The 17,383-nt window shown below is 47.5% G+C and overlaps 1 protein-coding gene across 1 annotated transcript in view; it reads left to right on the top strand.

Annotated features, from left to right (window-relative positions):
• The window catches only part of SLC2A9 (solute carrier family 2 member 9), a 265,853-nt gene that overhangs the window by 68,359 nt on the left and 180,111 nt on the right, over window positions 1-17,383 (top strand). The window contains exon 4 of the mRNA XM_057706684.1: window positions 2,717-2,877. Coding sequence (XP_057562667.1) covers window positions 2,717-2,877 — 161 coding nt within the window. The remainder of the gene's footprint in view (window positions 1-2,716; window positions 2,878-17,383) is intronic.

The raw sequence follows: 17,383 nt of genomic DNA, 5'->3' as shown, positions 1-17,383 counted from the left end.
ACAACTTTTGGCTGAGCAGCTGGAGAATGGTGCTGCTATTTAATAAGCTGGGAAGGAGAAGAAAAAGAAATGGAATTCAAGGCCAGAGAAACAGATGAGGGTTTCCATCCCACTCTCCAACGAATGGCTTACTGGGGGACCTGTGTGCCCCAACTGGGGTCGATAGATCATAAAGAGAGGTTAGCTAGGGGCTTCTAGAAAAGATCTTCCTAGCATAAAGAGACCTCCGAGAAGCCAGGATTATTCTCTCCAGTCCAAAATGAATGGGAAAGCATGTGGTCAAAACTGCTACTAGGAGTCATCCTGTCATGAGTGGTTGCAGACTTAGGATAAGTCAAAACCATGGTTAGCAGCAGGAAGCAAAAGGAGGCACCTGGATTCTTGGCCACATCACTGATCCACCAGACCAATAGTCCTAATAAATGTCCTTGTCGCTTAGCTGTTTTAAGTTGGGATATCCTGTTTCTTGCAGCCAAGAGCATCCTTAAATGATGCAATGCAATATCAGCTCCAGTGGACTAGAGCTCTTTGAGATCAAGGGGCCGTGTTTGGTTTATCTCTGTGTCCATCTCAGGTCCCAGGACTCAGTGCAGGTTTGTCGAGCGAACCAGTGGATGATGGCAGATCTGAGTGTCCTGTGTATCAGCACATGGAAACGTCGTCATCGTTGCGAAGAGCTCTAGTTGTTGATGATATGTCCTGGCCTCATGCCGTACTACTAGCAAGGTGGTTATGGAAACAGAAGGAGAGAGAAAATGGGAGAATGATATCTTACAGGGAGAGGATGCTACCCCTCACTTCCTCATCTCCTGCTATCAGCCCATTTGCTTAAGCCAGACACCTGGCAGTCTGCTGTGTTCCTTTTTCGCCATCACCAATACCCTCCCTCCCCAAACTTGGAGCCAATCACCCAGTTAGTCCTGTCCATTCTATATTCAAAACGTATCTCAGATCCATCCCCTTCTTTCATCGCCATCACTTGGTCCAAGCCACCCTGACACTGGATGACTGCAAAGCCTTCCAAAAGGGTGCCGGCTTCCTTTCTAGGCCCCCCTCTCATCCAGCGGTCCCCAAACATTTTGGCACCAGGGACCGATTTCATGGAAGACAATATTTCCATGGACAGGGTTGGGGGTCTAGGTGGTTCAGGCAGTAATGCAAGCGATGGGGAGCAGCAGATGAAGCTTCTCTGGCTCTCCCACTGCTCACCTCCTGCTGTGCAGCCCAGTTCCTAACAGGCTGGGGACCAGTACCATTATAGGTACCGCTCCATGGCCCAGGGGTTAGGGACCCCTGCTCTAATCCACTTGCCACTCTGAAGCCAGAGGGGCCTCCTCAAAATACAAGCCCCATGTCCTCACATTGCTTAAACCTCTCCAATAGTTTCCCACACCACCCCCCCAAAAAAAAATCCAAATGACAAACTTATTACCAGGACTATATGGTCCTGCGTAATCTGTCTGTTCCAGCCCCTTCAACTCTGTGCAGCCCATTCCTCCCCTTATTGTCCCATTTCACCCCCACTGGCCTCCTCTCTGTTCCATGGACACCCCAAGCTTTCCTCAGCCGCCTTGCCACATGCTTTGCCCTCTGCCCTTTTCCAACATTTTTTTAAAATTTATTTTCTAAAATTTGTTTTATTTTTTATAAATTTATTTATTTGTTTATCTATCTATCTACCTATCTATCTATTGGCTACGTTGGGTCTTTGTTGCTGGGCGCAGGCTTTCTCCAGTTGCAGCGAACAGGGGCTACTCTTCGTCATGGTGCACGGGCTTCTTATTGAGGTGGCTTCTCTCGTTGCGGAGCATGGGCTCTAGGTGCGCGGGCTTCAGTAGTTGTGCCATGTGGGCTCAATAGTTGCGGCTCATGGGCTCTAGAGCACAGGCTCAGTAGTTGTGGCGCATGGGCTTAGTTGCTCCACGACATGTGGGATCTTCCTGGACCAGAGATTGAACCCATGTCCCCTGCATTGGCAAGCAGATTCTTAACCACTGTGCCACCAGGGAAGCCCCTGGCTGTGGTTTTAATTTGCATTTCCCTGCTGACTAAAGATATGGAACTTTATGTCATTAACTTCCTAGTCATTTCAATTTTTTTTGGAGTCTGTTGAGGTCTTTCACTCATTTCTAACTGGGTTGTCTTATTATTGACTTGTTAGAACTCTTTACATATAGTGACTACAAGTCCTCTGTAGTTATATGGGTTGCAAATATGTTAGCTCAGTCTACGTCTCATCTTTTCATTTTTCATGATGTCTTCTGACGAGCGGAACACTTTGATGAAATTCACATGAGCATTTTGTCTTTCTTTTATGGTTATGGTTTTTGTGTGTCTTGAATCTTTACCTATCTAGGTGGTAAATACTTTCTCTTATGTTAGACACGTACATTTTAAACACATTTCTGAGGTGGTTCTGCTGTGCGGTTCCCCTAGGTTCAGAGTCAGATATGAATTTGACTCCCAAGTTTGCCACTTAGCTGAACAAGTCACGTTGTCTCTCTGAGCCTCAGTTTCCCTATCTGCAGAGGTTATAAAAATAGGGCCCATCCACAAAATGTGTTAGAAGGATTCAATGAAATAAAACTCAAACTATGCTTAGCAAATTGCCTGGCATGAAGACGGTACTCTATAAAAGTTGTTTTGTTTGTATACTCTGGCTTCGAGGACAGCAGGATGGGATGGAGGAATAACACAGTTTATTGCTTGTTTTCAGTACATCAAGGCCTTTTACAACGTGTCGTGGGAGAGAAGGCACGGACATCCGATAGACCCGGACACTCTGACTCTGCTCTGGTCTGTGACCGTGTCCATATTCGCCATCGGTGGACTCGTGGGGACATTCCTGGTGAAGTTGATCGGAAAGGTTCTCGGGAGGTCAGTAGGCGCCGTCTCTGCTTGGGGATCTCCTCCATAATGTACATAATATGTCTGTACCAGAATCCGAATCCCAGCAGGCAACAGAGCTCCTCTCAGTCCAACTGGAGAGATTTTAATACCAGAAGGGCAAGGAGTGGAAATAGAGTACCAGAGGCCAAGGAGAAGCGAATCCCTGGGCGATGGGCTGACAGGCAGCTGCTGAGGCTGTAGAGGCTATGTCAGAGCCCTACTGTCTAAACAGGGAGGACCTGGGAAGAAGTAGTCTGGCTTCTTTCTCCTCCTGCCCTCCAGTCTGCTGCAGGTGACTCTCATTGGTCAAATCCAAGTGGAAGCCTGAAAACCCAGGAGTCTTGTCGGTACAGTTCAGGAGGACGAACTCCCAGGGCTCAAAGCAGGGCAGGGAGAGAGGAGAGGGATCTGGGTGCGGGAGCAAGTGAAGAAGAGTCAGCACAGTGTTGTAGAGATTGCTCCACATAAGTACCTACAGACTGCTTTTTTAAAAATCAGTCGCTTAGACAGTCTTCCATTGTATGACTGGATGATAACTTATTTAACCAGTTCCCTATTGAGAGACTTTCAGGCTATTTAAAATCCTTTCCATTACAAACACGGCCACAAGTGAGTACCAATTTCGTGTTGAATTTCCCCATCCTCGCCCTCTCCACTCAGATCCACTTTACCTCTGAGCTTCATTCCTCATTTATTTTTTACACGAGGGCTTCTCTCGTATAATATTGAGTTATCAGTAAATGCCCCCCCCGCCGAATATTTTCTCTGTGTCTTTGCTCATAGCAACTTCCTGGGGGATATTGAGGTGTTAGTGGAAAGAGCAGAGTCTCTAGAGCATTTGTGTGTGAACTTGAATTATGAGTCTTCTGCTTCTTGGCTGGGGGCCTTGGCCAAGTCATGGGATGTATTTGAACCTCAGTTCCTTCATCTGTAAAATGGAGACAATAGTCCCTACCCTGCAGGGATGCTATAAGGGCTAGAGAAAATTAATGGAGTGAGAATGGCTCACTAGCAGCAACTCAATAAAGAGAAGCTATTATTATCTCCCATATTATTTACTCATCATAACCTTGACCCCCATACATAATAGGGGTTCCGCAAATCTCCGTATCGCATTGACCTGAATTGGCAAAGAGATTCATCAGACCCCAGGAAATCCCCCCATGCCCTGGGGCTACAGAAACCATAGCCTTACACTCAGCCTCACATCCCTGAATTAGATCTGATGATGGTCAAGCAGGCTTTGCAAAGACTGGGGCAGGAAGCCATCCTGAAACTATCATGTGATGCTCGTGAAGGTGTGTGGTACCCCAGTGAGGGAGAGGAGATGCCAGCTTTCTCTGTGTCCCCAAGGCCACTTCCAGGGTGGCAGCTAATGGGAGCTCAGTACACAGGAGGTACAATGATTGTGGAATGGAGTCAGGGCTGCCATTTCCTGAGGTCCCCCAATGTTTTAGGCACTCACGCACACCCTCTTGTTTAATTCTCTCTGCTCCATGGAGTCTATCGATGGAGAATGGGAGTTAAGTGAGGTCAGAGCATCTGGCCAAGCTCAGCCAGCTCACACGGTGCCTGAGCTCAGGTTGGAACCAACACATGTCAGCCACAGCACCATGATCTTTCCACTTGCCAAGGAGAGCGTGATTAGTGTTCTTCTAGCAATGGTATTGGAACATCCTTGACTATTTGACAACAGATAAGTGACCAGCTGGCCCCCAGACTGGCACCACTGGCCAGGGTCTCCAAGGCACTGTGGCCCCAGTATTCCAGTACCTGGAGTAACCCCTGGCCCCAGACGCTGTTGCCTGTGACACATACCTACCTTATACCTGGCCATGGGCAATTATACCCCAAGGCTGCCCCAGAAGAAAGCTCTGAAGCCAAGCAGCTGGAATAGGAAAGGGAATGCTGGAATCAGATGCTGCAGACCAGCAAGTCCTGACTCCCCAACTTGCCAAGTGTGTGACATGGGACTTTGGCACCTCTCCCCTCTCAGCCAGCATTTTTCCTGCATGTGAAGTGAAAGTGATCAAAGTGACTTTAACATCCTCCATGACATGGCAGCAAAACAAGACAAAAGGAAAGCAAAAGAGAAAATGTGTTTGAAAAGTACTAAATTTCTAAGTGATGGAGGAGTCCTAGGATGCAGAGAGAGAGAGATCAGATCAAAGGGCATTGGTTGTTATATCCCAAGCAGCTGTCAATTCCTTTTTTCATCACTATGAGCCTAACAGTTGAATTGAGATGAAGTCTCAGCTTGAATAGTAACTCTGTTGGGGGGAAAAGGAGCAAAAACTGAAGAAGTTGGCTACCATTTATTCATCTCCAGCTATAGACCAGTGCTTGACATACGGTATATCATTTACTTCCTACAACTCTCTGTATTATTGTTCCTGTCCTACAAGCAATAAACCCGAGGTCCTGAGAGGCCCAGCAACTTGCCCAAGGTGGCAAAGGAAGAGGTTGACCTGATTCAGACATAGGTCTGTTGGACACGAGGCTATACTCTCCCCAGCACATGGTGCGGGTGGAAACTGCTTCCTGATGCCTCCTTTTTTATCTCTGATGGTGGTTGTCTTGGAGGGAGAAGGGACTGGGCTCAATGTTCAAGGCTAGTTTGGGATCCAAAGAAAGGGGCCCAGGTGGGTGACTTGGAGGAAAGTTTGGGTGGAGCTGGGGGTCCTTGGAGTCAGGTGGGCCTGGTCACCAGCAGGTCCAGCAGTGGAGTTGATCCTGGCTAGAGCATGTGGCTCATCTGTGATTTAGGAGAGGAATGAGGACAGGGGAGCATTGGGGGCCGGAAACCATCTCTAGAGATGAGCCACCCCCGTTATGTGGGCTCAGGGATGCAGGTTCCTTGTCTCCTGGAGGCTCTGGCTTGGAGAATTCTGAGCCAAAAGGAATTCTGATTGAGTCCCCACCCCTCATTTGGGGTCATCTATCCTCTGCTTACCCGGCTTTAGGGACAGAACCCTCCTCCCTCATGAGACCGGACAGTGACCATGTGGGTGCACAGACGCTGGCTACAGGCCCGGCTGCAGGCCTGGGCTCTGATGCTCACACCTCATGGGACTCTGGATGAGTTCCTCAAACTCTCCTGGCTTCACTTAGTTCACAATAAAATGAAGATTAAGTCATAGCCATGTCGGAAGATTGCAGTGAAAATTAAATGGGGTGGTGGATGTAGAGTGTCCACATCAGCCACTGACGTAGGGCCGGCCTCCAACTCAGGTTCACTAGCATCCTCATCACCCCATCCTCCTCCTCCTCATCAGCTCTTCCTGAGGGGCGTCAGTCCATCACCTAACAGAGCCGATTGTGAGTACATCCCTTCAATGGCACTCAGATTGGCCTCCCTCACATATCATTGGATCTAGTTCTTCCCTCCAGAGAGGAACAGAGAAAATACGTGGGAAACCATAGGGAAACTCCCAAGGGCTTTAAAATCAGATGCTCCGTCAGATTCTCCAGGAAGCCATGGTTCATCCATCCTGCACACATTTTTGAGCTCCTCCTGGGAACCAGGCACTGCATCTGCACTTCCGAGGCAGCGACACACAAGAGAGACAGTGCCCGCAGCCTGGGGCTGGTGCTCTGGGGGGGAAGCGGGCGGGAGGAGGGCAGGACCTGAATAATCCAATATTCAAGTCATTCTGACTATGGGAAGTGCCACCAACGCGTGGTAGAGAGATAAGGAGAGGCAGCCAGAGCCTTCTTCATTTTCAAATCTGTAAAATCCAGATAAACAGCCCACCTGAGAGGGCAGCTCTGAGGGGCGAATGAGATAAGATTTACAGAATGTCTCTGTCACTCAGGAGGCTTCTCGAACGTCTATGCCAGGAACCCAAATCAGACTGGCTTATGCCTGAAAGGGAATTAGTTGGCTTACGTGACTGAAATATGATTCGGTTGAATCTTATGAATCCTATGATGTCATAAGAAAATGCATCTGTGATCTCTGCTCTTGGCTCTGCCCTGCTCTGTGCTGGCTTCTTGCACAGGTGGCCTCTCCCCACGTGGGGGCAAGATGGCCCCAGCAGCTCAGGCAATATGGTTGCTACTGAGCATCCCCAGAACAGACTTCTTCCAGCTGCCCTAGTACAAGTCCCAGGCCTGAATCTCACTTACCTGAGTGAAGTTGCAGACAGAGCCAATTCTGCTCCATCAGGGACATTTGACAACCTCCAGAGATACTGCCGGTTGTCACAGCTGAGGGCTGCTATTGGTACCTCATGGAGGCCAGGGATGCTGCTGAACATCCTACAAGGCACAGGACAGCTCCCACCACAAAGAATTTTCTGGCCCCAAATGTTAACAGCACCAAGGGTGAAAAATCCTGGCGAATAACATTCTCACGCACGGGATTAAGTGTTTCAAAGTTACTATATTATGCATCCATTCCTGAAGCTACGGTGGCATGTAGACGTGGCCACCACCAGCCCCCGCACTGTGAATGAAGCCAGAAAGATTTCTTGGAGGAAAGTCAAGGGACTCCCACCAGAAGAAGAAGGATGCATATTGAACGAGCACCTATAACCAGCATCCCTAATGTCACACTGAGCAAATAGCAGGTTCTCAAAAGTATTAATGTTCTCATCTTTTTCTATTTCAGTCTTTCAAAATGTGTCTTTATTTTACAGCAGTAGGAAAGAAGCTTAGGTCTCTAGATGCAGCTGGAGGAGCCTGCAGTGCAGGTGGCAAGCAAGTATGAGTCAACTCAAGCTGCCATAACAAAACACCACACGTTGGGCAGCTTGAATGACAGAAATTTGTTCTCTCTTAGTTATGGGGGCAGGAAGTCCAAGTTCATGGTGTCAGCAAGGTTGGTTGCTCCTGAGGCCTCTCTCTTTGGCTTGCAGATGGCCCTCTTCTCATGCTGTGCTCAGATGGCCCTTGTCTCTATTCCAGAGTACTTTTTGGTGTCCATTCCTCTTCTTATGAAGACACTAATCCTATTGAATGAGGCCCCCACCCTTATGACCTCATTTAACCTGAATCACCTCCTTAAACATCCTGTCTCCAAATACAGTCCTGTTGGAAGTTAGAGTTTCAACATATGAGTTCCGGGGACACAATTCAGTCCATAATTGAGCACCTACACTGGCTGCTGAGCATTGCCTCCTTCGGGCTGGAATTGTCTTAGGGAGTTGAGTTTCCCAAAAGCAGAGTCTGAGGCAGGGATTCAGATATGTGTGTTTTGTTGAGAGAGGGCTCTTCAGGACTCCCCTTTGAGGTGAAGGCAGAATAAGAGCAGAAAGACCCCAACCTGGCTGTGCTCTCAGGTAGAATCTGGTCTTGGCTGGTCCACAGGGGTCTGCAGCATGACTCCCATCACAGAGCTAGGCCATCTGAGGCAGAGGAATGCGTCCACCTCCCACCACTATTCAGTCATTGCCTTTAGGCTACCTTGGTACAGGGCTACCCATCTCTGAGCCAAGCTCAGTCTTCTGGAGAAGGGTCAACCACGAACGAGCCTTCAGCAGCCAACACGCACAGAGCTGAGGCATGGGAACAGAGATCAAATGGGTAGAGAGAGAGCAGCCAGGACACCTGAATCTCAGCTCCTGATGCACTCAGCCTTGGAAGACTTGCTTACCATAATGAGAATAGCCAGAACTCTGGGAGAAGGAAGCTGCCTTGGAGTTTGTAATAGGCCTGGACATGGTGGACAAGACCAGAGGGCCTCAGGAAGCCAGAGTTCCAAAGTCTCAAACAAAGGGAGTCAGCAAACCCAAAACATGGAGCTTCTCTGGTACAAGTGGCTTGTGCATCACCAGTTGGTCTTATGGACATAGTCCACGTGGTATTATAGACGCATGAGCTGGGATATGACAGTTAAAAGTTATAACATATCTTTATTCCAGCCCCCTGCCACTGCCCACCACACATCTCTCCAAACCAAATTCTGGCCTCCTCTGAGCGCACATAGGATTTAGTGTTTCCCTCTGTTTGTAACTTAGCATTGTGTTATAATAATTGTAATAATTTCATTACATTTCTGTATCTTCTCCTGAAATGGGAGCTCCTTGATGTAAGATCCATGTCTATATATGCGCCCCAGCACATGGCACTGAAGCTTGTACACAGCAATAAACATTTGTTGGATGGATGGAAAGATGGAAGAATGCTTGATGCCTGCATTTCTTCTGCTGTAACTCCCCAAAGTGGCCATCCTTCTGCTTGCATACTTTTTATTCACTCATGCACTGATTTTTCTCAACAAACATTTAGGGAGTACTTGCTCTGTGCCAAGCACTTGGCAGTGAACAGAGTTGACAAGGCCCCTGGGGTAACAGCTCTCTGGGCAGAGGGAACAGCAAGTGCAAAAGTCCTGGGGGAGAAACGGACTCGTCTTCTTTGAAGATAAGACAGGAGGTCAGTGTGGCTGGAGTGAGTCCGTGAGTAGAAAGTGAAGCTGGAGAGGTCCCTGGGGTTGGATTCCGAGGTTGGGACTTTGGCTTTGACTCAGAGTAAGATAGGAAGTTACTGGAGTATTTTATGTTAAGAACTGATCTGACCACATTTTGAAATTCTTGCTGTTATCAAGGGATCCAGGGAGGCTGCTTAGGAGCATTCTTCAATAAGCCAGGTGAGGTGACTTGGTTTGCACCAGGTTTGTCATGAGACACAGTGAGAGACAGAAAGAATCGTTCAAATTCTGGACATAGTTTGAAAGTAAAGAAAACAAGCCTTGCTCATGGATTATGTGGGAAGTGAGAGAGAGAGAAATAAAATATAATGTTAACATTTTTGGCCTGAACAACCGCAAAGAGCGAGGATTGTATTGCTTTTTGAGGTGAGGAAGCCCTTGAGAGGAATAGGGTTAGGGGAAAGGAAGGGGGATGATACCAGAAACTCAGTTTTAGGTATTCAATTTGAATTGTCTGTTAGCCCTGCCAGTAGAGATGCCAAGGACACAGTGAGATTTGTGAATCTAGCGCTCAGGAGACCTCAGAGCTCAGATGTAAATCTGGATGTCATCACTACACTGGTGGCACTTAAAGCCAGGAGATAAGATGAGATTCCATAGGAAGTATATAGACGCCAAGAGAATAGGCTCAAGGGCTGAGCCTGGGAGCCCTCCAATATTCAGACGGTTGGGAAGATGTAAAGGATCACCCAACAAGGTAGGAGCAGTCCCACCATTGGATGAGATCTAGACAGTGAGCCAGCGGAGGTGGTGACCAGCCATGTCCTCCATGGCGAGGAATGAAGACCAGCCTGAGCTCTGGGCGGTGGATTGAGCAACATGGAGGTGGCTGGATGCCTCAACAAGAGCTGTTTCAAGGGCATAAAGGGGGACACAATCATGGGAGTGAGTTTAAGAGAGAAAGAGACAAGAAGAACTGGAGACAGTGAGCGTGGACCACTCTTTTTGAGGAGTTTTACTCTAAAGTGGAGCAGAGACAATGGCGTGGTAGATGGAGGAAGATCAGGACCATTTTTTGTGTTTAGGATGGGAGGTACAACAGCACATCAATGAGATGTTCCAGCAGAGAGGGGGAAATGGGTAGTCAGGAGCAAGGGGTGAAACTCACTGAGGCAATATCCTTGAGCAGGTCAGCGGGGTGGGAACTAGTAGGTAACTGGAGGGATCGGTTTCAGGTATGAGTGGGGACAGTCCACCCGTAGCAACAGGAGGGAAGGCAGAGTATGTGGGCGCAGATGCAGGTAGGTCCACTCGTGTGGAATGAACGTGCGGAGGGTCTCTTTGGATTGATTCTTGGTGGAATAGAAAGAAAGGTCATCAGCTGAGAAACAGGACAAGGGGATTAAAAGAGAGAGAACATGTAGAAAGAGTCCCCTAGGAGACCAGGAGACTGAACAAACCAGGAAAAACTCTAGAATGCTTGCTAGGGGGCCCTAAAGGCCAGTTGAGATGGGTGGTCATGAATTTCAAGTGAGACCAGTCAACATAACTCTGTGTTTTTTTCCAGCCAAGATGACCTTTGTACACATGTGTAAGGGGGGCTGAGATCTAAACAGAGATGGGCTTTTGTCAGACACAGAGAATGAGGGGGGTGGGTCACTGGGTCATGGAGTCGAGGGTGTGTGAATGTTTAAAATGATGGACCTTGGAATTCAAACTGGGTAAGAAGGAATGGACAGACATGAGGAGGGTGACAGATGGTAGAAGCTAGATACCATCTTGGCTTACAGGCTTGGTCAGGCTAAAGAATCGTTGGAAGGTTAAGTGGTAGGAGCCGGTATCTCCAGCGTTTCCCTCTTTTCACTAGGACTTAATGAAAAGAACTTTCCAACTTTCCAAATCCAAACCAAAATAGTCCTCCCTGTATCTTCCATCACTTGATCCTGGTCCTCTGCTTCAAGTTAAAGCGTGACATTGTGGAAGGCAGCTCTCACCCTTTCCCTGAGCCTTCTCGTGTCTAGGCTAAATGTCCCCAGTCCCTTTGGCCGTTTCTCAAGGACGTAGCCTTCAATCTTCTCATTATCCTATCGCTCTTCCTTGAATTTGATCTCTTCTGCCAAGGGCTGATGATCTGGGTTGCACTGGGGAGATGCTGCACCAGTGGAGAAGCTCAAGACAGTGAATCAGGTGTCTGTGGTGGGGTTCCCAGTCGGTGCGGAGTTCTGCTCTCAGAAACGGCATGGTGCTAGGCCTCCTCATTCTGTTGCATGTTCATCCCCAGGAAAAATATGGAAACACGATGATTAAAATCGCCATCTCGGAACCCTAGTGAGTCAGCTTTGTTAATTATCTGCAAATAAGGTTTCTGTCCTCACTGGGACACTGTCATGCTGGGGGTTATTTTGCGAAGGAATATATTAATATGATGAACTTGCTTAGAGGGTGTGCAGCCCGATTTGCAAATGTTTCAAGTCAGACTTGAATGTGATTTTTAACAACCCCTGCATAGCACAAAATCTACCATCCCATCCAGTGCAAGAGCTCAGGCCAAAGCCCTAGGAGACATCCTTGGCTCCTCTCTTCCTCTACATCTCTCTCCAATTCGTCAGTATTTTGGCTTCTGAACACCAATTTCCAACATGCGTGGCGGAGGGCGGGGTTCCCCCACACCATCAAGCAATTCTCTGGACACCAGCTGGGTGTCCTATACTTCAGCTCTGTTCTGACACTATCTACCTAGAGATGGCTGCAGATTACAAAATTGAGGGCTCAGGCCTACAAGACTGCCCCCTCCCCCAGTTCAGACGCCAGTCACAAGCCCAGGTTGTCACCTGTGCTTCTGATCAGCTGGCGATAGATTGGAGGTTCCAACAACTCTCTGCCTTGGGTTTCAGGTTAAGGGTTTAGTCTCACAAGACTGCCCCCCCCCCCCAACTTCAGTTGCTAATTGCAAGTCCAGGTTGTCAACTATGCCTCTGACCAAATGGCTGTAAGTCAGAGGTTCCAATGACCCCTCTCTTCCAGTTTGATTAATTTGCTAGAGCAGCTCACAGAACCCAGAGAAACATTTTCCTTAGTAAGATCACTGGTTTATTAGGGAAAGGTATAATTCAGGAACAGGCAGAAAAGATGCACAGGGCCAGGTACAGGGAAAGGGCACGGAGCTTCCATGCGCTCTCTGAGGGCGCCACTCTCCCCAAATCTATACGGGTTCATCAACCTGGATGCTCTCCAAACCCTGTCCTTTTGGGTTTTCATGGAAGCTTTATTTCATGGGCACCCTTGCTCAAAGCATTGGCCATTGGTGACTGAACTCAATCCTAGCCCCTCTCCTCTCTCTGGAGGTTGGGGATGGGATCGAAAGTTTCAACCTTCTAATCACATGGCTGGCTCCACTGGCAACAATCCCCCACCCTTAGTTCCTTTTCTAAAGTCACCCCATTGACATAAACCCAGTTGTGGTGAAAAGGGGCTTGTTATGAATAACAAGACATCTATTTCATCTTTATGGCTCTGAAACAATGTCAGGAACTGAGGACAAGAGACTAAATATTACAACAAAAGATGCCTTCATTGCTCTCATCACTTGAGAATTTCCTCCGGTTTTGGAAACTGTGAGCTGGAAATCAGGGATGAAGACTGTATATATTTTTGTTATTATAAATCAAAATATCACAATCAACAAGTTCCATCAGCTCAGTTTTCAAAACACACCAAGATCTGGCCACTGCCCACTCCCTTCACGGCCCCCATCCTGGTCCAAATCCCTGTCAGCACTTGCCTGATCAAATGCAATACTCCCAGCTGGTCTCTCTGTTCTCACACGCATCTCTACAGCCCAGGGTTGACACAGCAGGCTAAGTGGTCAGGCCATGCCGCTTCTCTCCTTGGAATCTTCCAGTGGCTGCCCACCTCACTCAGGGTAGAAACCCGTTCTCTTGGTGGCACACAAACCCCTCACGAGCTGCCTACCACTGCCCTCCACCTTCGCCTTCTACTGCTTGCTCTCTGGTTCTTCAATGCTTCCAGCCACGCTGGCCTCACCAATGTTCCTGAAATAGCCCACGGCTGGCTCTTCTCTGGCAGGATTGCGGCTCCCCGGTGTCCATGTGGCTCACATCTGCTCTTTCTTCAACTCACACACTGTCTTCAAGTCTGTGCTCAGGTGTTACCTTCTCAGCGAGGCCCTCCCTGGCCACTCTGTGTAAGATTACACTCCCTTCCCTGCTTTCTTTTTTCTCTACAGCGTTTATCACCATCTGATACGTTACATGTGTTTTATTTTTGCTTGTTTATTGAGAAGAGTGGGAAAGCAAGGACTTGGCCATGTTCATGGCCAAGTCCATCATTGTCACCATTCATGAGAATGGTGCTCGGCACCCAGGCCACCCTCGGACATGTGTTGAGTGAATGAATGCCAGTTTAATGAATAATCGATTGTTGAAAAATGGCTGTGTGGAATGAAAGAAATGCAGCTCTAGAAGCTGGAAAAGGCAAAGAAATGGACTTTCTCTTAGGGCCTCCAGAGAAAATGACACCTTGAATTTAACCTAGTGAAACCAATGTATATAAATGAAACTTTATATAGTTGTACATACTAATAACTATAAGATAATAAATTTGTATTATTCTAAAAAAAAAATGCATGGCTGTGAATAAATGGGGCAGACACCATCGCGAGCAGCTTTAGTATCTTGGCTCCTAGAATGCCAAATCTCCCATTTAATAGCATGTGACTTTGGCCAAGTACTTAACTTCTAGATCTGTTTCTTCATGTGGGAAATGGGGTAACAAGATTACTTAACTTACAGGGTCTTCAGTGAGTATAAAGCACTTAAAACAGTGCCTGCACATCGTAAGGACTCTGTGAATGTTAGCTATCACCATGGGTTTTTTTTTTTTATTTCTTTTTAAATTCATTGAGGCTCCAAATATGTTCCAGGTACCACCCAAATCACTTTACCTAAGTCATTCTCATAGAAGCCTTATAAGATAGACGTTATTATATCCATTTTACAGGGGGAGTAAATCGAGGCTGAGAGAGAGTAACAAACCTGCTCAAAGTTGTTCAATTAGTATGTGGCTGGGCTGTCCAAGCAGGAATATTATTGGAGGTGGATTCAGGTGAGCAGCAGCTCTCCAGCCCATAGACGCAGAAGCTAAAGTGAGACTCAGGAGAGATCAGAGCTGGGCCACGTGGAGCAAGTCAGAGTCCACATGACTTGGCTTCTAGATTCATTCCTTCATGTCTGCAACAAATATATACGGGGCACCTGCATATGGCAGGAACTGGTGCAGTTGCTGGGGCTACAGTGGCAAGAGAAAGTCTCTGCCCCCATAGCCCTCGCATTCTAGTAGAGAAGATGGACAACTAGCATGAAACAAAAAAATATGGAGGATAACTTCCTATAGTGTTGGGGCTGTGAAGAAAATAGAACAGGGTGTGCAGATGGAGGCAGCCGCATCAAAGAGTGTCAGGAGGTGGCATCTGAGTTGAGACTTTGGTGAGATAAGACTCATGCAATGAATAGCGTGGCACTGAAGATGAGGGCCATGAGTCAGGAAGCAGCCTGGCACGCTCGAGGGCTGGTGAGCGTGAAGGCGAGCATCTGAGATGATGTGGCAGAAGCCATCTCACACAGGGCTTCATAGGCCCTGGTGAGGAGTTTATTCCAAGTGCAGTGGGAATCCAGTAGAAGGTTTTAAGTAAGAAAAAGTACGTCAGCGTGTGCTATGAGAGGATAACTCTGGCTGCTCGCCACCATGAACTCCAGCAGGGCAAGAGTGTGTGTAAGCCTATTGCAGGTGTATGAGTGTAAGATGGTGGTGGTCTGCACCACTGCTATACCGTGGAGCTGGAAATGGGAGAAGAGGTTTGATTTGGGATATATGTTGGAAGTAGCAGGGATAGGACTCAGTGATGGATTGTATATGAGACATGAAGAAAATAAAAGATGTGAGTAGTATTCCCAGATAGTTGCCTAAGCCACTAGGAAGATAGCGGCTTTATTTACTCAGATGAAAAAGATTGTGGAAAGAGGGGTTTGAAATGCATTTTTGGTGGGGGAGATTTAGTAGTGGGAATTCAAGACTTCTTTTTTTAAAATATATTAATTAATTAGTTTATTAATTTATTTATTTATTGGCTGCTTTGAGTCTTTGTTGCTACGTGCAAGCTTTCTCTAGTTGTGGCGAGCGGGGGCTATTCTTCATGGCAGTGTGCGGGCTTCTCATTGCAGTGGCTTCTCTTGTGGAACACAGGCTCTAGGCACACCGGCTTCAGTAGTTGTGGCATGTGGACTCGATAGTTGTGGTGCACAGGCTTAGTTGCTCTGCAGCATGTGGGATCTTCTTGCACCAGGGCTTGAACCCGTGCCCCCTGAATTGGCAGGCAGATTCTTAACCACTGTGCCACCAGGGAAGCTGGGAATTCAAGACTTCTATTTTAAATATGCTTGGTTTGAGATGCCTATTAAATATGCAAGTGGAATTGTACAGGAGGCAGTTAGATATGTAAGTCTAGAGTTGAGAGGGGAGTCTGTATCCAGAGATACAGTTGGGAATTGTCATCAGTTAGAGTGATGACCTGGATGGGATCACCCAGGGAGGGAGCGTAGAGAGAGGTGAGACTGAGAGAGATCAGCTGGCACTCTAGGCACCCCAAGTTTCAAGGCTCATGGAGGTGAGGACAAACCAGCCTAGAGACTGAGAAGGTGAGGCTGGTGGGGAGAAAAATGGGAGAGGGTAGGATCCCAGATGACTAGAGAAGACTGTGTTTCAAGAAAGAGGGTATTGTCAACCATGTCAAATGCTGCTGAGAAGTTGTACCAGGGGAAGCCAGAGAATTGGCAGTTGTGTTTGTCAAGGTGGATGTTGTTGATGACCTTCCCAAAGTCAGTCTCCGTGGAGCAGTAGAAATGATCTAATCAGAGTGGGGGTGAGGAAAGACTAGCAGGTGAGCAGACAACATTCATGAAGGAGTTTCACTCTAAAAGGGAGCCAAGACAAGGAGCAGAGGGATGAGGACCAAGAGAGAAAATATTTAGATGTGTTTACACGGGAATGATTGAGTAGAGAAGGAACAAGTCCTTTACTGGGGTAGGGATGCGCAAGGACACTGATACACCTTACATCCCTGGGGCTGCTTCATCCAATGCAGGCAGGTGGGTGAATGTGGTGGTGGGGGATGAAGTAGTCCTCACCTCCTCCTCTGTGAATTGATGTTGTGAACTGACAACTACAGGTGTTAAAGATGAAATGAGATGAAATAATTTACATGAAAGCCATGTTCTTTCTTAGTGCTCTACTAAAGGTGTCACATTGAGTCTGCACTAAGGATTAAAATTCTCTAGAGGTGGACCCAAGAATCTCATATTTGTATGTGCTATTGGTAAATCTGATGAGTAATCAGGCTGGAGAACCACTAAGTAGTGCTAGCATTATTTTTACAGATATCATTAATATCATCCTAGTATCAAGTGTCCAGTTTAACTGAAGTAGGGCAGTGGACAAAGTATCTGGGGATAAGAATTGAAATATGATTCCCAGTCAAGCCCTTTATTTCTCACTGCCGATGGGTTATAGAACATATTGTTTTATCCAACATCCAAGAACCCTCCAAATCTGGCCACAGCATCCCCCTCCTGCCACTCCTCCCTCAACAATCCCTTCACAAACTTACCTTGCACTAGCCTCTACAGCAACAGAGCCTTGTCCTATGTGGCCTCAAGGGGCGGAACTGGGACCCAGAGATGGAACTGCAGGGAGGATATTTTGGCATGTTGCGAGAAGTCATTTTTTCTACAGACAAGCTGCTACCACCCGGGAGATGGAAGGTCCAAAAGGGAGAAGCAGCATTACTGGGTTTAAAAACCAGGGCCACACATGACTGAGCAGGTTGCTGGGACTACAGAGAGATGGCTGGGGCAGAGGAGATGCACAGAGAGGGGTAAATACCCTGCTTCTCTCCTTCCCCACATGCAAGACGGACATCAGGCCTCTCATTGGCCAATCCTCACAGGAAGCCAGAAGCAAGGGAGCCTGGGAAATGTAGTTCCCCCTGAAACGGAGCAGGGCAGAGAAAGAAGGGAGCTGAGTACAAACAGGGAATTGGTGGACACAGTT

Source organism: Hippopotamus amphibius, chromosome 13 (assembly GCF_030028045.1).
Source record: "Hippopotamus amphibius kiboko isolate mHipAmp2 chromosome 13, mHipAmp2.hap2, whole genome shotgun sequence".
Classification (NCBI taxonomy): Eukaryota; Metazoa; Chordata; class Mammalia; order Artiodactyla; family Hippopotamidae; genus Hippopotamus; species Hippopotamus amphibius.
This window is presented reverse-complemented; position numbering and strand designations above follow the sequence as displayed.